General features: G+C 36.4%; 2 protein-coding genes and 1 long non-coding RNA gene across 3 annotated transcripts in view; 2 read left to right on the forward strand and 1 right to left on the reverse strand.

The window, feature by feature from the left end:
- The first annotated feature begins 2,008 nt into the window (after nucleotides 1-2,008).
- Nucleotides 2,009-13,724, forward strand: slc43a2b (solute carrier family 43 member 2b). The gene is made up of 14 exons (XM_083568167.1): nucleotides 2,009-2,151; nucleotides 2,741-2,954; nucleotides 6,263-6,548; nucleotides 6,626-6,681; nucleotides 6,783-6,859; nucleotides 8,132-8,224; nucleotides 8,402-8,535; nucleotides 8,711-8,907; nucleotides 9,052-9,195; nucleotides 9,906-10,035; nucleotides 10,584-10,716; nucleotides 11,662-11,735; nucleotides 11,839-11,962; nucleotides 12,153-13,724. Exons 2-14 carry the CDS (start codon nucleotides 2,795-2,797, stop codon nucleotides 12,312-12,314), a joined length of 1,770 nt encoding a protein of 589 aa, XP_083424293.1. The 5' UTR covers nucleotides 2,009-2,151; nucleotides 2,741-2,794; the 3' UTR covers nucleotides 12,315-13,724.
- A 1,289-nt stretch (nucleotides 13,725-15,013) lies between these two features.
- The window catches only part of pitpnab (phosphatidylinositol transfer protein, alpha b), a 29,564-nt gene continuing 21,329 nt past the window's right edge, over nucleotides 15,014-23,248 (forward strand). The window contains exons 1-2 of the mRNA XM_083568242.1: nucleotides 15,014-15,211; nucleotides 18,781-18,811. Coding sequence (XP_083424368.1) covers nucleotides 15,033-15,211; nucleotides 18,781-18,811 — 210 coding nt within the window. The 5' untranslated portion in view covers nucleotides 15,014-15,032. The remainder of the gene's footprint in view (nucleotides 15,212-18,780; nucleotides 18,812-23,248) is intronic.
- LOC310740967 lies at nucleotides 19,960-22,529 on the reverse strand. Its single transcript, XR_014537801.1, has 2 exons — nucleotides 21,384-22,529; nucleotides 19,960-20,994 (listed from the first exon to the last, which is right to left on the reverse strand). It is a non-coding gene; the product is annotated as an uncharacterized lncRNA (long non-coding RNA).

The raw sequence follows: 23,248 nt of genomic DNA on the forward strand, positions 1-23,248 counted from the left end.
CTTGTTTTGATCAACTTATCACGAACATACAGTACAGCGTCAGTTCAACAGCATGCAGAACATTTGAAGAGTAATAAATAATGGAACAAAACCTCCTGAATCTAACTTGCCACACCCGTTCCCTTTTTTTGCATGATTTTTTTAAATACTAAGAGTAACAGAGTCTTTTCACATAAACTCAGCTGAATAAAACAAGAGTCTTGTGACAAAAATGATAATAGGAACATTGTTATAGTACATTGGATACATAAATACACTTAAGGGCAAATACTTTTGTACTTTTACTCAAGTGAAAGTTTACAGGAAGCACTTTTACTGGAGTAATATTTTATCTTGTGTATCTCTACTTTAACTCAGCTACATGGTTTGTGTAATTTGTCCACCACTGGTCTTCCTTGGTACCCTGAGAGATGGTGGGGGCAGTTGAGAAGTGGTTGGAAATGGTAAAGAGTGTAGTGCAGAGCTTGCCTTAGTATGTGAGGATCTGATTTGCTCACATTACTAAGTAATAGATACTTAATGATTGCATTTCAGTGACTAAGGTAATGTGTGTGCTTGCTACAATTCCCACTGCAAGTGAGCACGTGCGATTTTCTGCAACAGGTAGGTTTGCTTACTATTTAAGGACCATTGCATCCGTGCAATGCATCACACAGACTTTCCAGAATAAGCTGTTCCTTTCGAGGATTAGTGTGTGCCTGTAAAGACCCAAATAAAGCTCAATATTGCCACAAGCACGAACGCACGAGCTCCACGACCCCCAGCTTTTCAGTTCACTTGAGCCACCATGTGATCTTGTTTTCATGCATAAATCCAGCCGAAGTTTATGCGTCATTGTTATCGTTATCATCACAACCTATAAGCAAACATCGCTCAACAATATTCAAGTGACGCATCTTCAAGGATGCTCGTGCAGTCCAGTCTCAGTCTGAAACTGATTAAAAGCACGAGAAGGCTTCCCAGTAGAGGGATGTCCATTTCCGGAATAATGAGGAAGTTAAAAATGAAATGTAGACAGAATAGAAGGCTGAGTGCAGCGACCTGCGCGATAAGACTGAGGGATTGTGCTGATCAGGCTGTTCGCAGACCGCACGCGCATTGTGCAATCAGGTCATCAAGTACAACACGTGAACGTTCAGATACTGACGTCATCATCATCATCATCATCATTGCCGAAACTGTCAGAAGTCGATAATTTTACAATGCCAAGGTTTTTAAAGGAATAAACTTTGATCCCAGGGACATTTCGGCCAGACTACAAGAAAAAAAAAAGCCGAAGTGAAAAGCTCTGACTGAAGCCCATGTGTGGAGAACAAGTTTCTGTTTGACAGTTTTGCGAAGTCAGAAGAAAAATTCCACTTTGTTTTTCGCTGATCTGCAGTGTGTCATATAATCTGTTGCAACATCCAGTGACCAAAACATATCTAATACAACTCAGTGTTCTACTGTATATATACAATAAGAGGCAAAGCACAGATGTGGAGGTTATTGCATTATAAAATGTGTTTATTTTTTCACATAAAATGAGATGCAGCCTAAATGGATAGATAGATAGATAGATAGATAGATAGATAGATAGATAGATAGATAGATAGATAGATAGATAGATAGATAGATAGATAGATAACAAACTTTTAAAGTCTCGAATGTTTAGATATTATTTATCTGTTTGCTTTTTGCAACCACAACAAAAACGACAAAAAAATTATAATTATTATTATTGTTGTTGACGTTGTTGTTGTTGCTAAACAAGCATATAAATAGATTATATCCAAAATTCGAGATGAAAAAATGTATATTTTTTATGTTAACATTTTTGTTAATGTCCAATGTTTATTATTATTATTATTATTATTATTATTATTATTATTATTAATAATAATAATAATAATAATAATAATAATAATAATAATAATAATATAGGACATTAACATTAACATATAATCAGTATACTTCCAAACTCATCGCTGATTGGCTGGCAGCTTTCACAGTTGGCCAATCAAAATCTCCCTCTGCTTGGGCGACTATAAATCAGGAGGTTTGCCCAAATGGAATTTCTCGAGTGAGCAGGAGAGAGAGGGAGAGAAAGAGAGAGAAAGAGAGAGAGAGAGAGAGAGAGAGAGAGAGAAAGCTTCGACCTGTTCCTCACAGGTAAGCACTGAGCACATGTTATATACGACAACAAGTTCTACATTTACATTTTTTTTTTTAATTAATCATGAACCTTACTAACTGTTGTTTTTTTTTATTATCTGGTTAAATTATTGTATCTGATCGTGATGTGTTAAAACAGAAACTAGAAAATAAAAGATAAAAATAAAAAGTAACTTTAAAATTGTGTTGCTATAGTGGTTATAATGTAATGTAAATGTAGTTATTTATTTACCAGTATATCATTTCTGCTCAGGTGTAGGATATTACAGATATTACCAGGCAAAGTTTCATAAGTTTCATAAGTTAGATTTTTCTTTGTTAAATATTATAAAAAAACAACAACAACATAAATCTGATCCACATCGAAGAAACTTAGAACTTAAAAAAATAAATAAAATTAACTGCATTCCCTTATACAAATCAAAAACACCGTAATGCCTCTAATGAGCAACGTAGACCACACACCTTTTAATATTTTTATAAAACTAAGAAATAGATGAGATCCAAACATTTTAATTTCATGAAAAATATTTAACTGTATGTATTTTGTAAATAAATGACTGCCACTGTTCTCTGACATTTACAGATCAGAGCTGGTGTGTGTACATCTTTCCTCTGGTAGACCTCTCTCCTGTTCACTATGGCTCCTACACTGTCCACTGCTTTTGCCCGCCGCTGGTGGATGGCGGTGACTGCAATCATTGAGAACCTGCTGTTCTCCGCAGTACTTCTAGGCTGGGGTTCCCTTCTCATCATGCTCAAATCTGAAGGCTTCTACTCCTATCTCTGCACAGAACATGGTAAGAAACCTATTCATTCAAGTGATCATATTATATGTAGTGATAAAATTGATCATGTTAGATAAGATTCCATGTGGAGGTTGAAAGGCCTTGTTTAACTTGTGATGCAAATCAACAATCAGCACCTTCTGTCTTCATTGGGAAAGAGAGAAATGCATTGCAAACAGTTTTTTATAAGCTCACCGGCTGTAAAAAAGGCGTAAAAGCTCTTTGTGCTTTCCTTTAGTGTGGATATAAATGGGTTCATCCCCCGAGAGCCGGGTCACAGGAGATTCTTAACCAGAATCTCTGCATGTAGAGTGCTCTATAGAGCTTTGAAGACAAGAAGTTACTCTTCTGGGATTCAGTGACCTAACCAGTTCAGTCATAAATTAAAAGGCCTAAGGCCATAAAATGGAGTCTTAAATAACAGCTTAATAACTGCTTAACCCCAGTCTAGATTGGTGTTTTTCAACTTTTTTTGCGTTTTACATGACACAAAATTATCGATACGGTCTCAATTGATTAATCGACTTAAGCATTGACCTGATGGCTCAGCAGGGTCTAAAGATTGCACCCGAACACACCTTCTTCCTGGTATTTTCGTTGGTTTCGTCCATCGAAATTAGAATTAGAATCAATGAGAAACTAGAACCTGATAAATCACAAAAGCCATGCTAATGGCAACAGAAGAGCACAAAAGAAGCTGTTTTTGAATAGAAACAGTAGGAGACGTGTTAGGCAGGAGTGTTTCACCCTTTAGCCACAGAGACCTGCCCAACATATTCTCTGTTAGAGGATGCTAGGAACCATTTGTAACACTTTAGAGTAGCTTTTTTACTGTATACTGCTAACTGGTTTAGGGTGTGCATTTACATATGTTTTACGCTTTAACTAATCAATATTACCTACAATCACTGGAAGACAAAAATAACAGCATTAAGTTTGAACAAGCCTTGATCAGATGGTTTAATCAGTTTAACCCAATTTAATTTATTAGAGGTCTTATGGCCAATATATATTATAAACATCTTTCAAAAGAAATGACTTTCCTGCCTGTAGGTATCTATTATACAGTACATGATGAAGCTTGATGTGTGTGACTAAGCACAGGAGGAGCCAAATGGTGTAATAAACTGTTCCTTGGCATTGCAGTATGATAAAAGATCTTCTATGGTGCCAAAGTTCCAGGATTGCACATTGTGCATAGCTTTCTTTAGTGATACAAGCCTTTACCCTCACTTATATCTAAGTGTAAAAGTGTATTTTTTATTAATTATTAGATGAAAGATTCTGTAAGGTAACTGGAATATGATGTAACTGACTCTTTTACTATGGTTGTATTGATTGCTGTTACACTAAAACAGTTTTTGTTGAATCATATGGCATTGGTGATTTTTTGAATACGCTTTTTATAAAATTGCTTCATGTAGCATAATTTTTTACCAATAGAAAAGTACTTGGTGTTACATTTTATAAATGTTGGTGTAAGATTAAATCATTTAAGGGTTAGTAGCAGCTACTATTATCTACTTGTTAAACTGTAATGTCCTGTTCTGAACTTTCAAAATGATGCTTCAGCAGAAAGTTGGCTAACGTGGTGAATGTGAAATTTAGTTGTAACTGCCCTATGCCCTGTATTAGACAATTTATGGCACCTGACTGGGTGCCAACACAATGTTCCCAAATAAAAAGACAGAGGCAGATGCTCCCATGAATGTGCTGCTCAGTCAGTTACTTCTGAGCATTTTGTGGGTTTAGTTCCATTGTTGGAACCATGACTAATTTTTTTTAAAATTTTGATCCAACAGTGTGTGCAGAATTTGGGCTCTACATGTGCATTCTTTGTATATTCAGAATAATATTTTTTTTGCATATCTAGCGTTCTAAAAAGGGAACTAGACTGTAAGAAACGGTGTCCTAAGCACATATGGTATTGCAGTAATGCAGCTTAGCCACTGCATTGTATCAGCTGACATTCATCCTTCCATGCAGTGGTTTATCTTTTTTTAAATGGTTAGGATTCATTTTTTTGGTTTTCATCTAAGTTAATCTGAAACTTTTTTAAATGCATGCCTGTCACTGAAATAAATATTTACTGTAAATGTGTTAGAAGCCTGACATCTTTTCATCCTTGTTATATATTTTCAAATATCATTTTAATATTCCAAGATGTCTACCACAGTCAATTGAGCCTAAAAGCAGTTATGCTACAGTATGGGGGATAATACAGGAACAGCTTGCAGTTCTCTGTGACCAGCAGAAACTGGGTAAAGTGGTGTTCTTGTTGGCTTTAAGGCCAAATCCTAAGAGCTAACACCTTTTTCCCATACCCAAAGCTCCCTCTGAGGGCTTTAGCTAAAAGAAGTAAGCAGGGTAGTTCCAGTTACATGCGGATTGATTATGTAACACACCCAGCATGCAACAATAAACTTTTCCAGCAGTGTGCAATAAAAGAACAGCAAATTGGTGCTTTCCCTCTGCCTATCACTGTCTTATCTCGGTCTTTTGCTGAGCTCTCCATGCTAATCAGCATTTTACGGCTGGCGCAAGGTCAAGCTATAAACTAGCTTTGCTCGTGTTGTACATTTGGTCCCATATTATTATAATATGGCTTAATTAGTTATTAATATAATTATGTAGAAAACAATAAAATAACCATTCAACCATGTTGCTTAATTCTATCTTTTTGACACACTATATATTATGCTTATTTGCATCTTGTTTAAGGGGTTTGATTCTTCCAAGAACAGATATAAAAGTCCTGCGGGTCTGATTGTGGGTCAGGTTATCTCTCATTCTCTCTCTTAGTCTTCTTACATTTGCATTCATCAGCAAAAGCCATCAGTTGATTGTGAAGATGTTGTTTGATTGTACTTGCTGAAAATTCTTAAACGTCAAATATATCAATGCACTGGGTTTCCTGCTATAATAATATTGATAATTTGGCAATCGTAAATGGACTGCCATCTTTATTTTGGTCAAATGATCAAGATTATTATATTAGACTAAGAGCTGTGATGTTCTACACTTACAATAGGTAAAGAAATATCTCTTTTTCCTGTTTAGACATTTACAGTATGCTAAGGTGTAGCTGTTAAATGAAACATAGGAATGTTCCAAGAAACTTTATACTGTTAATATCTGATAACTTGCATTGATAACTATTATTACAATCTTTAGTCCCTTATCTCACTATCTCCCTCTTTAGCTACAATCCTACATTCTACATTACTTATTTTGAAAGACTTACAAATAAAAAAACAGTGATGGCTAATCTTTTTGCTGAAAGAAATTTGCTAAATTTATGCTTGCATTTACTTTTATAGCAAACAGTTCCACTTTCAACATATCTACAAATGGGATGCCTCCACCAACAGAGGTTGAGGAAGACTACCAGGATGAGGACACCTCACATAGCAATGGGGTAGAGATAGTTCCTCTGAAACCAGTGAATGAGCCTCTGCATTTAAATGGCTGGCTGATCTGTAAAGAGCAGGACGAGATGCTAAACCTTGCCTTCACCGTTGGGTCTTTCCTCCTCAGTGCCATTGCTCTACCACTTGGCATCGTCATGGACAAATACGGGCCACGCAAACTCCGTCTGACTGGCAGGTTAGTCTCATGGTTATAAATTTTAGCCATAAAGTGGTAAAAGAAATTTCTTCTGACTGTTGTCTGTCGTATTTCAGTGCCTGCTTTGGATTATCCTGTCTGCTTATTGCCTATGGAGCCAGCAACCCCAACGGTATTACTATTGCTAACCTGTCTCACATAATCTTAACCTTAATATAATGTATATTAATATAGGTGCAGTAATCTGATAATAGTGGTGTGTTTTTGTTCCAGAACTTTCTGTGCTTATCTTTATCGCCCTGGTTTTTAATGGTTTTGGAGGAATGTGCATGACCTTCACTTCCCTTACAGTAAGTGGGTTTTACCTTAGTTGTCTCTTTGCTGTTGTGCTGTTTGTAAAATTGCACATTCCCTTTACAGCTCTTTAATGTTTTTTCTGCCATGTTTACCTTCCTGTGCCCACTTGGCTGAGTGCTCGAATTTCTCTTTTAAAAAGCTCATCAGCCATTAGTCATGTTACCAGAGGCTCTTCGGTCATGAATGGAGGGAGGACAGAATGAGACACTTTGTTTTTCTGTTTTCTAGCAACAGACCTCTCTCTCTCTCTCTCTCTCTCTCTCTCTCTCTCTCTCTCTCTCTCTCTCTCTCTCTCTCTCTCTCTCTCTTCTTTTGCTTGCTCTCTCACTCTATTAGTGTACAGTAGGTTAATCATTAGGCCCATCTCCCTTTCTTCCCCCCTTTCTCGTTCTTGTTGACTGGGTTTTGCTGAGGCGTGAGATATCTTATGCTAGTTCCTGATTGAGCAGTAGAACGCTGATCTGGCAACAGCAGCTCGAGGTTATCACCAGCTCTAGGAATGCTTGTGAAGTTGTGCAACCACAACGGAATCTTGAACATTATAACTGTTTTTCCAACCTTCTCAGACTAGTGATTGCATATTCAATTTGGAAGGGTGACTTTGATGGTTGCAGAGGATAACAGAAGTTACTATATATATATTTATATATTATATATTTAAATCAAACTGAGACTTTTGGGTACAACATCAAAGAACAAATTTCAAGGAGTGGAAACTGCCTTTTTTTTTGTATATTTTGATTATTAGTCTTTATTATTACATGTAGTACCGCCACAATGGCATCCATTTTTATACCTGTAAAATTAAAAGTGCTGGTTCAACTTGGACAAGCAGTTTATTGTAAATAGGCTTTTAATTCAGGTTTGCTTTTATATGTTTTTTTGTAATCAGACCATTTCCATTACTGATTACTGAGTGAGAATTTCCAGGAGTTTCCTATTATGGTATCAGTATCAAAATATTACAAGAATAGTTTTTTCAATACATCTGAGGAATGAGTGATGATGGTAAAACCCAATAATTAAACAAAAAGAAAGATACAGACAAAATGAAAAGTAAGAGGGAAGTATAACTAAGCACATGCTGTTGCACTGATTCTTAATCCCTGTTGTTTTGCTCTCAGCCTTTAATTACCCCATGTTTCCACTTCATTGAACAGTTCACTCAGCCAGAGTTTAGATGATTATGGACAGCAGACGGAGTGGAAACTTGCAATAAATCAGTCAAATTAATAATTAATATGTCTTTATGCTTGTCTTTTCAGCTCCCCAACATGTTTGGAGACCTGCGCGCCACCTTCATTTCACTTATGATCGGCTCCTATGCATCCTCAGCTGTCACCTTTCCTGGAGTTAAGGTGTGTACAAATGACTAAATACATGAAATTTATAAAAAAATATTCATCATAAAATTAATATTTAGTTACTATTTATGTTTTTGTTCATTGCATGCCTATTATACAGAGAAATTGAAACCAGAAAAATGTAAGGAAAAATAGAAACTAAAACCTACAGTATGTTTGGTCTCTGTGTAGGTGATCTATGACCTGGAAGTGAACTTTATCACTATACTGGTAGTGTGGGCAGTGTGTGCTGGTCTCGTCTTCCTTAACTGTTTCCTCAACTGGCCTCTCGAAGCCTTCCCTGGCCCTGAAGACATGGACTACACGTAAGACATGGAACATGTGCACACAATATGGTTTAACAATATGGTTGCAAAATGTGGTTAAAAATAACACAATGCATTTTAATGTACCATAAACCATATAATAAAACAAACTGATGAACAGTTATGTGGTAATCTAAAAGAAATCTAAAGGTTGACATGCCATTTTTTTTTTCAGTGTGAAGATCAAGTTTAGCTGGTTGGGTTTTGACCACAAGATCACCGGAAAGGAGTTTTATAAGCAAGTGACAACAGTGGGCAAACGATTAAGCACAAATAACTCTCCAACACAGAAGGAGCTGGCCAGCAGTGAAGGTCACAAACTCTGCCTCTCCACCATGGACCTGGAGGTGCAGTGTGAGACTAAAGACGAACGTAAGAGTTCATGTAGAATCTGTTACTTCATATACCATATTGTAAATACCCAGACTGATATTGTCAAGAAGAATATGGAACATTTGGAAAGATATACTGTAGAGAATTATAGCGAATAAAGCGGGTCATTGTTCTTGGTTGCAGCTCAGACGTTCATGAAGAGCATCTTAAGCCCCCTGTTTCTTCTCAGCCTGGTTACAATGTGTGTCACTCAGCTGCGCCTGATCTTCTACATGGGAGCCATGAACAGCATATTGGAATCCATGAGCCATGGAGACCTTGATACAGGTGTGTGAAGAATAAATGGAGAGATTGTTGGAGAGGGTTTTATGTCCTGTTTTCTTGGTAACTAGTACTGCAATTTTTGTTTTGTGATTTTTTTTCAATAGCATTGACTTTATTTTTTATTCTATTCCATTTCCTATTATTTCTTGGACTGTTACTGCAGTTGAAAGAATGAAGTTGGGTAAGAAATTGGTGGTTGCAGATAGGGATGGGTGGAATGGTACCTAAATTCCTAGAAAGTCTGTCATTATTTACTTTAATGACAGTGTCAGACGTATTGCCAGTTATTTAACAGCACTGGCTCACCCTCAAGCTACTCAACAGTAACAGTAACTAGGTTTGGATTTTTATTCAAACTTATTTCCAATATTTTGGTTTTTATTTGTTTGCTATAAAACTCTGAAACTAAATATACATACTGTACTCTATTGTGGTAGGATTTTTTTTTGCCATATCACCCACCTCTATTTATAAGATAGTCTAACAGAGATTGCTTATTCAGCCACTTTGCCAACCCAAAAATTTACCTTAACCCATGCAAACTGCTACTGAACAAAACAGAAAGCAGTCCTGCTTTTTTGACATTAGACTAAACTCATTAATGCGAAACATGACTTCATTCATTAACCACAATAGTTACTGACTAACCTCTGATTATTCATTAAAATATACACTAAAAACTATTCCTCTCTTCCTCTCTCTCTTGCTTACAGTGAGTCTGTACAGCTCTATTTTTGGTGTGATGCAGCTGCTTTGCCTCTTGACCACTCCAGTCATTGGTCAGATCATGGATTGGAAGCTGAAGGACTGTGATGAGGAGAATAACATGAAAATTGTCAGCAAGTGAGTCGGCATCATCCATCAACGCTACAGTACAGTTTTGATACACTGCTATATAGTATTAATACATAAACATATTTTAGAAAAATATGGCTGAAATGTGCCAAGAGAAAATATATGCAGTTGTTTGGGGGCCCAAAACATCTTTCAATAGTCACTTGAAATAGCAACATTAGAAATATTCGAAATATTTATTTGCCACCAACACATTCATGCAGAGTACGACATGTGGTGAAATACTTTTTACGACTGTCGAACATGTAAATAGAAATAGAATCTAAAACTAAAATAAATAAAAATATATAAAGTGTAAAAGTATAATAAAGGTATAACGTATAACTAAGTAAAAAAATGTAGTTGTTACCATGCCTCTGATTTGTAAATATTTAGCTGATCTGCAGTGTCATCATTTAAGAGTCAAGAATTGATTGACTTTGTTAAAAAAAAGAAATGGCTAGAGGTTTTGCTTTTAGCAGATAAATGTAATCAGTGCTTTTTGAATGATGTTTTCTTAACAGAAATCTTTTTTCTTCACTTTTTTTTTTTGTCAGGGATCAACCACAGCCCAAGCGAAGAGACAAAAAAATCCAAAAGATTACCAATGCTATAAGAGCCTTTGCCTTAACCAACCTCATCCTCCTGGGTTTCGGCATCACCTGTCTTATCCCTAACCTCCAACTGCAGGTAAGGGAATGCAAACGCTTCTACTCCCAGAAGAATGCTGTAATAAGTCAAAGTCAGGTTGCTGTAAGCATGAAGTTAAACTTTATTAAAGGTCATTATTAATCTTTATTAATGATTAACCAAATGAGCAGAAGAGATCATCTTTTAAAATGTAGACACCGGATCAAATTCCAGAAATCAGGAAATAACGCTGAGCATTAAAAAAAAGGCAAACCTTACAAAAATCTGCCTCGAGTTGAATACAAGTGAACAGAAAAGGCGTATATTATTGTTATATTATTGCTATAGTTCATCTGTGTGAAAACTGGATTCGGATCAAGAACCAGAGAGGAAAGAGACAAACCCTCAATAAGCAGCATAAAATTGCTCCCATGTTTTTTTTCCTCAATTAAAATATGTAGTATTACCAGGTTCTAACATTTTTACTAACGTTCCTTATAACTAGTAAACCATTCTTGTATAAAAGAACATCACTGCCTTTAGCCTGTCAATTTTACCCAATGTCCTCTCAGAGGACAAAGTACCCAAAAACTTACACAGTGTTACTAATTAACTCATCTATATACATAGGTATGGGACTTAAAATAAACCCTATATTAGGTCTGGATTGTATATATCCATGTTTAGGTGTGCCTTCCTATTTACTGTTTTCCCACTTCCTTATTTACTATTCTCACACCTATCTCTCTCGGATAGCACGATAGACCAAAACAACTTATAGGGAATTGAGTTTTATGTTAAATTAATGACATTTATTTAAAAATATATAATTATTAGTTATAAAATGAAGTAAAAATGTGAATACAGTACTGTATACATAAAATAGCATTTTTGGGGTGGCCTGCGGTTTTGGAACGTAAGCACCGTGAAAAAACGGTGGATTACCGTACATTCAAATATTTTACGATATAAGTTCTGACATAACCGAACATTCTTTCTTACCAGATGCTGTCATTTGTTCTGCATACAATTGTTCGAGGTTTTATTCACTCAGCTATTGGAGGACTTTATGCCGCTGTGTAAGTTTCCAACATTTTTGTCTACGTTTCCAACTGCTCTTGAGTGTAATGTTTCAGCATCTGATTCATCTTGATGTGCATATTTGTATGTGGTCCTCTACAGCTACCCATCGTCTCAGTTTGGAACCCTGACTGGCATGCAGTCTCTGATTAGTGCCATTTTTGCCCTACTCCAGCAACCTCTTTTTATGGCCATGATGGGCCCACTGGAGGGAAATCCACTCCTGGTATGAAAATGCACACCATCTGAAAGACTATTAACAAATCTGTAGCCTGTAGGGTATTGAGATATCAGATCTCTAAATAAATCACTATATATTCAGTCTTACAAGCACACATAGTATGGAATAAAAGTGGTGGTGCAGAATTTGCTGAACCTCTTCTTCTTTTTCTCCTCTGTCTCTCTTTTTGTTCCAGGTGGATGTGGGTCTCCTTGTTCTCAGCATGCTTGGTTTCCTGTTGCCCCTGTACCTGTTGTGTTTTCGCAAAAGCCTGCACCAAATAAGGAAAGAGAAAGAAAACGATGCCAAGATCTACATCAAAATCAATGGCAGTGACAAGACGGAGGCCTTCGTCTAAACCCCAGGCCAGAGACAGATACTGAAGCGAGGATGTACAGAAACAAGAAAGAATGAATGTCATTTTTATGACGTACGCATACACTCATGCGCACATCTCTTGCGTATAGCTTCAGTGAACTGAGACTGCTGTCTTGGAAACTGATGTATCATCAATATGAACTCATGCTGATGACGTAAAAAAGGGGAATTCGAGAAAAACTTTATATTTTTCTATCTTCTCTAGATTTATATCTCTTCTTACTGTGTCTGGTGTGTGGAGAAAAGAATACATTTGCACATTCATTCATGTTCTGCTGCCTAACTCTTGGTGCCTTACCGATGTGCTGTGCAAGAAAACAGTGAGAATTTGGTAATGAGGTTTCTTTTTTATTTGTGAGTTTATAAGGATGCATTAAACAAGCTGGTCCATATGAGTTGGTTAAATGCATTATCAATTGTAGTGCCTATGTTCCTGTCTTCCGTTAAGATCATCCGTCATTAAAAATTCAATAACAGCAAACAAAAAAAATTCAAGAAGTACATCTTAAATGGCCCTTTTGGTCTACTGTCTATGGAAAGGCTTTAGAATCGTGCCCTGTGTCTCCCCCTAGAGGTAAAAGTTGGAAATGCTGTACTCTTGATGCCAAACACAACACAAACCTACAGTTCTAGCGACTGTAACAGGTAACGTAAGAGGTGCTATGGGATATTATATATATTATATATATTGGATTACAAAATAATCTAATCCACATAAGTATAAACCATGCACATAGCTGCTCATGTATTATTTGGTTGTAGATACTTAAAACCCCATTCTAATGCATATGCAAGTTAGTTGCATATACTGTATATTACTATACATTCACACATTAGGTGCTGTAAGTTTACTCTTTCTTTCAGTTTCCTACATGAGTTAAGCGAATGATGGCAACTTTGGTCCACTGGGAATCACAGCACTGGGAATCACTGGGAATCACAGCACTTTTAGCATTTGGGAGATGTTTATGTGCAGTGTCGAAATGCTCTAAACTGTCTATTTATTTAAAATATTTCATAAATCTAAGCTTTACTTTACTATTCTTTTTTTCATGCTTTACCCTTTCTCTTTTTTTTATTTATATATATTCTTTTGTTTGAGGTAATGAGGAATAATATTGAGGATTACCATCAAATAAAATTGGACCTTTCCTTATATTTTGCCTTTTGCTCAGTTGTCTGTAAACAAAAATGTAATTTTCAGTGCTGGGAAAAATTCAATTGTAGAAAATGTTACTTTTCTTTGTAACCTAATTTAATAATGATCTAAGATGTAATACAAGTGGCAATAATGAACACTATTTTGTGAGAGCTTTGGGGGTGTAATATATTTATTATGCTGTTAAGCATTAAATGATCATTTATTCAATTAAATGATACAATTAATCAATTAGTAAATGTTGGGTTTTTTTGGTTTGTAAAGATATTGCTCTATTTTTACATATATTGTTAATCAAGACAAATCAAGACAGCACAAACCGGACCAGCACAATACAACGTGGGCCGCCTGTTCTTTTTTTTTTTGGTTTTAAACAATGCTATATTCATTGTTCTGTAAGTGGTAATTACATAAACATATGAGAAAAAAATGTTTTTTCTTTTATTTCGAAGCAGTCTTCAATAACAGTATTTTCCAATGTGCATATATGGAAGGGAAAATATGCCTTTAGATTTTCATGTCCAGTTTCATGTCTCTCATAAGAGGTCACTGAATAGCTGTATTAAGCCTTGAACTGTATTGTACAATAAATTGGATTGTTTCTCATTGTATTGTAAGTTTCACCGAAATGGAACTTTAAAACTAAAACTGCAATAGTTAAGCACATTACAAATTCATGTTATTTATTTTGGAATATAAAATTATAAATAAGAGGGGCCATGGCACCCTTAATTGTAATAGATATATGTAACATTAGATTTTGGCCCACATGCATTATTTCATGGGAAAAAGTTTGGACACCTTTGATCAAGACATTCTACATTCAAAGAATTGCACCACTGCACACATTCTGCAACACATTCTAACTCATCCCAAAGGGGTTCAGTAGGGATGAGATACGTATACACACACACACACACACACACACACACACACACACACACACACGTATAATATCATATATGTGTGTGTGTGTGTGTGTGTGTGTGTGTGTGTGTGTGTGTGTGTGTGTGTGTGTGTGTGTGTGTGTGTGTGCGTAATATATAATATAATATATGCACTGTATATGTGTGTGTGTGTGTGTGTGCATATACATGTATATATATATATATATATATATATATATATATATATATATATATATATATATATATATATATATATATATATATATATATATATATATATATATTCTGAATGCACTGTGTGTGTGTGTGTGTGCATATATGTGTATAATATAATATATACATATATACAAGTACACCCACACACACACACACACACACACACACACACACACACACACACACACACACACACACACACACACACACACAGTGCATTCAGAATAAATACAACCTGCTGTATGAAATCTGCTGTTCAACACGCTGTATTATAATCGAATGGACTTAAATTTAGAAATAAGTACATGTTTATTTAAATGATATTCCTAGAACACCAACCCCCCCCCCCCCCCCCCGCTCCGGTGTGTGACGTCACGCTGCCTACGCCACGGCTCCAGCTCGTGTGATTACGGCGATGCGCCGCGCCCCCTCGGGCCGAGCAGGAAGCGGAGCGCTGGCTGAGAACGACACCGGAGCAGCGCGAGCTGTAGGACAGACTGCGGGTAAAACCGAGCGGCAGCTCCAGCAAGGCATCACAGCGGCAATCTCCCCGAAACACACAGCAAAGGCAGCAACCATGCTCATTAAAGAATTGTAAGTAAGCTATATATATATATATATATATATATATATATATATATATATATATATATATATATATATATATATAGAGAGAGAGAGAGAGAGAGAGAGAGAGAGAGAGAATATATGTGTGTGTGTGTGTGTGTGTGTGTGTGTGTAGTCTTATTAATGTGTTAGGAAGAAAAGCCAGCATCCTCCGATTGAGTAGCGCAGGTGGACTGGCGGTTCTCGGATCCAGGCCAAAGCGACACTGTAAAACTTGGTTTTGACATTGGATCTTGACTAATGGATACCTGCTTTTTTGACTGACATCCAATTCATATATGCATCCCGTTAGCGTCCAAGTCTGCGTTCATTTTCATTACGCCTGTCATTTATTTCCCTGCTTGAATTCTCGTGTTGAAGGTGTTAAATCCATCCTCTGTTACTGAGCAGTTCTTTTGCATCTCAGTTCCTGGAACCATCTCGTTACTACACAATAGTACATCATGTTCCTACAATTCTTTTTAGTTCACATCACTGACATTTGGCTGCATCTTTTTGTAGCCTGTATCAGCCTATAATTCTGTACAGCTTCTGCTGCTCCTTTTTGAACGTGTAATTTGAGAAGCTGTGTTTGCTGGTCTAAGCATGGAATGATGCACTACCAAACCCTGGCTTTCTACCGGCATCCGGAGGTGTAGAAATGAACACTGCTCCCTCCTTCTGGCTACCAGCAGGAACATATGATTTATCAAGGTCATTACTGGGATGAAGAACACCTCTGTAACAAGTCTATACTATAAGACCTGAAGTAGGATACAGGAACATGTGGCAGACATGACAAATATCAGTAGTGTGTGTGAGTGTGTGTGTGTGTGTGTGTGTATGTGTGTGTTTTCTTTTTTCGTTTGGAAGATGTGCACAAGCAAGGAGCACAATCAGGCTCTGATTGGTTCGGACGGGTTTGTGCGTTGGAGGTGAAATGCACTCAAGGACCCTCATGCATGTCAGAGTCCTGAGCTATGGATGCTGAGGTCATAACCTGCTACCGTGACGTCGTAGTATTTGGATGCCTAGTGTGCAGGTTGGGATGTGACGAGTTTCCGATCGCTTTTGAACCGTTCTGGCCACAAGAGATTAGACTTTTTTAGTGGTTGCTTCTATTTATTTTCAAGATGGTGTTTTTTGTGTATTAGGCACCTTCTTAAAAGAAAGACGAGTCAAGCTTGCTGGTCTTTTTTGGAAATATGGCAAGTAATCAATAACTTTGAATAAAGTAAAGAATAAAAAAAATCCTGTGCATGTAAATATGGTCAACTGAGCATACAAACAAAGCTACCTGGTGATCCAAATGTCTTTATAAATAGGGAAAAACGAACTTCAGGGTCCCTGCTTGGATAATTCAACCTGTGTTTCATCTTAAACTCACATTTCATTTAGCTGAAAAAGAGACTATCTTCAGCAATGGGGAAAATGAACCCCTTTTACATTGTAAAGTATATTTTGATAGACAGGAGACTTCAAAGAAATAGGCATCATCCAAAATGGTTTCAGACATGAAGTAACATTTTCCTAAACACTGTTAAATTCCACTATGTATAGAAATTCTGGGTTTATAATACAGGATCTCCCAAGTCAATAGATTTTGAGTGAAAATCCTGTTTTGAAAGGTTTCACAAAATAATCGTTCACCTCAGGAACTCTTTCCATTTGCGAAGAATGTCGATTTATACATGTATTGTAAATGAACCTGTAATTCAGGGCAATAGGGTCATGCAATCAATAACATTGCCCTCTCACAACGTTAGTGCTCTGGGTTCATTTTCGAGCTCTGGGTAACTTTCTTTTTTTTTTGTTTGCTCTTCATGTTCTCTTCTTATGTAGGTTCTTCAGATTTTGCTAATTTGCATGGAAGCCAAATATAATATTATGACTCATATCTTTCTGACTGCATTATGTTAAATTCGCTTTAAGGTTAAAATGTTATGCTGTTTAAATGTTTAGGCATGTTTATGCTTTCAGGAATTTTTTATTTTTTTGCATTAAGGTGAGGCAGTGATTTCTGTCTGTTTAGTCCTCTTGTACTTAGAGTTTACTTCATGTTCAGAAGCCTGATGTGGTCTTGTACTGTCACAATAAATGTGTAAGTCACAAAATGGACTCAAAGGGAACATTTGTACCATAAATTCAACATTTCAGCAGCTTAGTACTGTGACTCAGGGAGAGGTCATAATGCAAGAGATTGTGGTGTCATGGAGGTTGATGGGAACAGAGACACCAGATCTCCTATAGTGACTGTGCAGGCTATAGATGTGCTCAGGAAAAACATGTGACTCTTGCTGCTGTACAGTAAATTTAACATCACAACGTCTGCAGCCTTAGACAACCCGAAAGCACCCTTTCTACTGTATCCATGAGCACTGGAGAAGAAATACTGAGCGCATTTTGGGTCAGATGTGTGACCAAGTATGTCGGTGAAGACACAGCTAGGAAAAGCTCTGTGGTGCATGATGTCTTAAAGTCTGTGAGCTGCCGGAGTCGTCTTACTCCTGAAGAGTATTGATAAAAAATTCAGGCTTTACAGAATGAGCTAGCCTGCAAGTGCCAATAAGGAGCACAAATCGCATCTTTAAAGTGCTATTTCACAAGAATATATATTTTTTTTGTAAGAGAAGTTTGTAAAGTTTTTAACATACTACATAAAATGAGCAAACGAGTATAGGATCTCTTCAAAATAATAATAATACAATTTTATTTATGGTCCTTACATGACACTCAGGGACACCTTACATACACAGTTAAAACAATTAACAACAACAGATAAAAATAAGAAAAAATAATACAACCAATAAAAAGTACATATACAGTATCACTGATATGCCTACCTAAAAAGATGCGTTTTTTTTAAACAAGTTTTGAAAATGGAAAAAAAATCGCTGTTGTGAATATCATGAGGAAATAGATTCCACAAATAAGGATCAGCGTGGCTAAAAGCTCGAGATCCCACAGATGCCAAATGCATACGAGGAGGTAGTAAGTACGAGAAATAAGTAAAATAGGTTTGAAGGAAACGAACCTATGGCCACCGAAACTGCACCTATGTATAAACACCAGACACCTATGCATAAATGATTTGCATATGCAAAGTATCCAGACTTAATTTTCACACAGGCATGACCTATCTGCATTTGTCGTGCCACTGGTATAAGAAAAGGAAACCTAGTGGAGGAATACTGGTGATAATAAACCCATTCTGTTTCAGCTAATTAAGCAAGCAAGTAACCCTAGCATTATGTGCTAATCTGATGTCCATCCAACAGGGCCAGCGGGGTCTGAGGTGGAGGTGTTTCATTTTTCTTTAACTTCCAGGAAGGAACCCTAGCTGAGATTAGGCTTCAGCATGTGTACAGTTGCAATTGTTGTGTAGAATTGTATTGACTAACATGATGCAGTGAAGATGGTGATATAAAACAATAAAAATAGTGAAATATTTCTAACGGCAAAACCAGTTATAACAGTGGTAACCATTAAACGTAAAGATTAGCTCGAAGCCTACTTTGCTTGTTTTATAATCTGTATTTTCTCTCTTTTCGTTTTAGCCGAGTGATCCTACCCATTTCTGTGGAGGAGGTAAGTGCTAAGTGTGTACTCATTGTGTGTGTGTGTGCGTGTTTGTCTGCGTATGTTGTGTGAAGCAGGATTTTGCACGGCGAATTCATTATTCATTACGACTGCAAAGAACCCCTCCGAGTTATGGTTTCTTTGCTCGTGTACAACGGCTTGCCTTTGTCATTTCGAATCAGATCACTATCATGCATGTCAGCGAGCTGCGTATTAGTCAGCTTTACAGGGAGTGAGTCCTTTCACTTGGTCTTCCTGCATGTTTTTTGTAGACTGGAAAAAAAAAAGAATAAATTACTGCTTTAGCTTTCTGCTTGCCAATATTAAAAGCTGTGTCAGCAAATTTCTCTCTCTCTCTCTCTCTCTCTCTCTCTCTCTCTCTCTCTCTCTCTCTCTCTCTCTCTCTCTCTCTCTCTCTCTCTCTTTTCTCTCACTTTCCTCTCTCTCTGACTTCCAGATCCAAATTTAGCCACACAGTACACTAGTCAAGACATGTTTTCAAATTGCACATCTTTTCCCATGTCAGTAAAAATTGTATTTCTGTCTTAATCTTCTGTTTTCCTGTCACTGCCTCTTTATCTCCTATGATTCATTAGCATGTCACTCAATTCAGTGGTTGCCTGGTGTTGAATAGCCAATGAGATATCGGATATCACTCTGTGTCCTGCTCTTTCTGTTTCTTTCTTTCTCTCCCTACCTTTTCTACCATGCATCCGTTTCTGTCTTGATACTTTTATTCATGTCATGCTCTGGTTAGTTAGTATGTAACCTACAATAACGATAATTGCAGTTGTGTAAATGTCTTATGGGAACTACAGCATATGTCCACACACACAAACATAAATGCCCCATAGCAAATTTTATTGACTGGAATGGTGGCCTGAAAAGGACCGGAAAAAAGCAACCCAATAAACAAACAAACAAACCAGACAAAACAAAACAAATGGTCATAAATTTAAATAAGCTACGTGAGAAAGGGTTTAATTAACTAGCCATATATAGTATTGTTAGCTAGCTAACATCTACCTCATTTGAAAAATTTCTCCAACATTTGGACACCTGCTAATTCCCTATTATACCACTAATACCAGCTGGGGAGAGTTAGGACTATCATGTGATTCCTAAAGCCTTCCAGTTGCATGTTTTTGCACGACTGCTCATGCTGAGTCACAGAGCAGTGTAACCCTCTCAGAGGAAATCTGCCTTTTTCTGCATGTATTAGCTCACTGATGGCTACGATTGGCTATTGTTGCTTTGATTGACAGGGAGACAGAGTAGATCTTCTTTTCCAACCAGCTAGGGTTAATTTGGCTTTCTTGGCTAATGGCTATAGATGGTGTTGGCATTCATGGGATCTGTACCTGCTTTCTGTTCTGGGAATCCTTCACTCACTTCACATTTTGAGAAATAGTACAAAGCAACACCTATTTGTGTTTTCATATCAGCTGCACTAAACAGGCATATTTTAACAGAATTTTGGATACATTACCTTAGACAAAGGAAAATGTTAGAAAAAAATATACTCTAAGATAATGCAGTACTACATCTGTCATGACAGTTAAGATCTGGTTGTTATTCCCAATGATTAAAATGATTGTACAAGTGGCTGAAAGATGCCATACTGTGCCATGTAACCTCTCAAATAAAATATAAAATGCTAGCCTTATGACAGAATGCTTACCCCTTTAAGCTGCTTATAACAGGACTAATGTCTAAATATGTGCGTGGGAGCATCTAAATCTCATGCATTAAGTTTAATGTGTATTTTGAATTTACACGTTTGACAACCTAAATGAAAATGACAGATACTAGATATTTAGAAAGAAAAACCCTGAATTTAGCTAACAAGTATTTATTCTTAGCGGCAACGAGGAGCTTATTCATTAAGTGATTCAATGAAAAGGGTATGGAAATTAGGTTTTCAAATTAATGTTAGTGGTCCATGACTCTGTGTATATGGCTGTTGTCTTGTTGTAGCCTGTTCTGAATAATTGGTTAACCGCAGCTTATGGAAACAAATGCTGACTTTGAAAAATTTATTAAAATGTGTAAAAGAGACAACACTGATGCATGCTGACTCATCCAGAATTTCCTTCAAGTGTAATTACCAATGTCGGCTTATAGTTGTTGGGTGAGCATCAAGATTTTCATTATTCATTGTTGGACCTCTCTCTCTCTCTCTCTCTCTCTCTCTCTCTCTCTCTCTCTCTCTCTCTCTCTCTCTCTCTCTCTCTCTCTATATATATATATATATATATATATATATATATATATATATATATATATATATATATATATATATATTGTAATGTAATGTATGTAACTACACTCCTTGTTGAAAAGAGTGATTTTATGTATTTGTTTGATTCTGACCAGTGATTTGTTGTTAAAACCTTTAAATCATGACCTTTTCTTTTTTTGCAAAGAGTATACCATAGATATGATGTAATTAAGATAATAGTCACTTTTCAGTGTCAAACAAAATTAAAATATCACTTTCTAGTCTTGTCTCATATTCCTACACAGCAAAGAAAGTACTGTAGAATTTACAGAAAATCTCTACTGGCCCATGGCTTTTTACCCAGATTGACTTAAAGGCTGGATACAACTTAACATTTAAAGGATAAGAGCTTTGCTCAAGAACAATTTATGGAAGCTGGGTGGAAGCTTGTGGAGTTGAACTCAACAACCTTTTGATCTGTAGCTCAATCAAACCACACTTTCTTCAGTCATCGCAAAGCACCCACTTCCTTCAACTAGCTTCATTCAAACGCTTTTACTATTAAATTAATATGTATGATATAATAATAATCTTTAATTGAAAATTTCTGCTCAGAAAAGCTACTTCTGTTTGTTTAAAATAGTTTACAATACATGGCATGAACAAAACAATCCGTTATTATGTTCACACAAAGAGAATCTTTACATTTATGGCATTTAGGCCTTATCCAGAATGACTTACTATTATCTCATTTATACAAATGAGCAGTTGAGGGTTTACCCCTGTGCTCACGGGCCCAACAGTGACAGCTTAGTGGTGTTGAGATTTGAACTCATGACTGATGAATCAGAAGGCTTATGTCCACCACTGACGTACGAATTCCACAAGTAAAAAATAAAAAATAGAAAATAGAAAAATCTTTACTATTCGCACATCCCACAATTTTTTCATTTTTGTTCATTAATACCAATAGCTGAAATAATATAATGTTGTAAACTTACAGCCATTGTTTAGTGTGTGTTCCTGAGGTAGATCTGGGTAATCGAATTTAACTACTTTTATACACATGAATTCCCATATTTGAATATTTGTATTCATTTTGTTATATTTGCCTATATTTACCATTTTGAATTTTGGAAAGTTGGCTAAGTTTCCAGTGTGCAAAGACCTCACACTGTAAAATAAGCAGATTTAAATTAACACCTCTGACATACATTGGAAAGATCTGCAACACAGTGCACATCGGAAAGCAGTTTAATTAAAGGTTTTAATTGAAGTTTTTGCTTCAAAGAAATGAGGATTGTCTGGTGGTTCTGTTTTAAGCTGTAGCTAAATTAATGCTAAAATAGATTCAGAGCATCGGTGTGGATAATACAGGAGTGGTTTGCCTCCTGATTGCTTCTTCTTTTCACTCCACTCCACGCCACTTCATTTTTAAGAATATGGTTTCTTGTTTGTTTGGTGTGCTGATTTCTCTGTGAGTGTTTAGGACCTATATTCAGGAAACCATCCAAACCTGAGTGGAATTTTTTTTTCAGTAATTTTGATTATTGGATTGTTACTAAATACAAATAAATCAACAGTTTGGCAAAAGCTTATAATATCATATATATTCTTGTTTCACCATTAGCTCATTCACATTTTCTACAGTTAAAGTGTGAAAAACAACTGGAAAAGCAAGAAACATGGTAATTCATTAATTAACTTTTTGTACATTCACCAAAAAAACCAACACATCAATGGCATAACTGTTTGTCTGTTTGAAGCTCAACATTGAATGGAACTATATTGAGGTTTTTCTGTTAAAAGCTTCCCCCATGTTTACCCACAAGCTTTTTAAAGAAAAATTATTACTATAACTTATCACGAATACGGATGATCCTCTGTGGCGACCCCTAATGGGAGAAGCCGAAAGAAAGAAAGATTGATTACTATAACTTATGTTTTTTTTAAGGTATTTGCTAATTTCCTGACCAAAGGCTTGTTATTAAGACCAGTAAAAGCTTATTATTGCTATTGCGTTTTTTTTTTGCAAAGTAGACTAGAGTGAGAGAGAGAGAGAGAGAGAGAGAGAGAGAGAGTCTATTTACTAAACTGACCTAAATATTACCTGTAAAGTCCCATTTGCTCTGCTTTTCACTCATCTTAAAAGCTGCTATTCCTTTGCAATGGTCCATATTTTACTCATATTCCCTGTATTGGAATATTGGGAGCACTTCATAGAA

The sequence above is a fragment of the Silurus aristotelis genome (genome assembly GCF_946808225.1).
Source record: "Silurus aristotelis genome assembly, chromosome: 18".
Classification (NCBI taxonomy): domain Eukaryota; kingdom Metazoa; phylum Chordata; class Actinopteri; order Siluriformes; family Siluridae; genus Silurus; species Silurus aristotelis.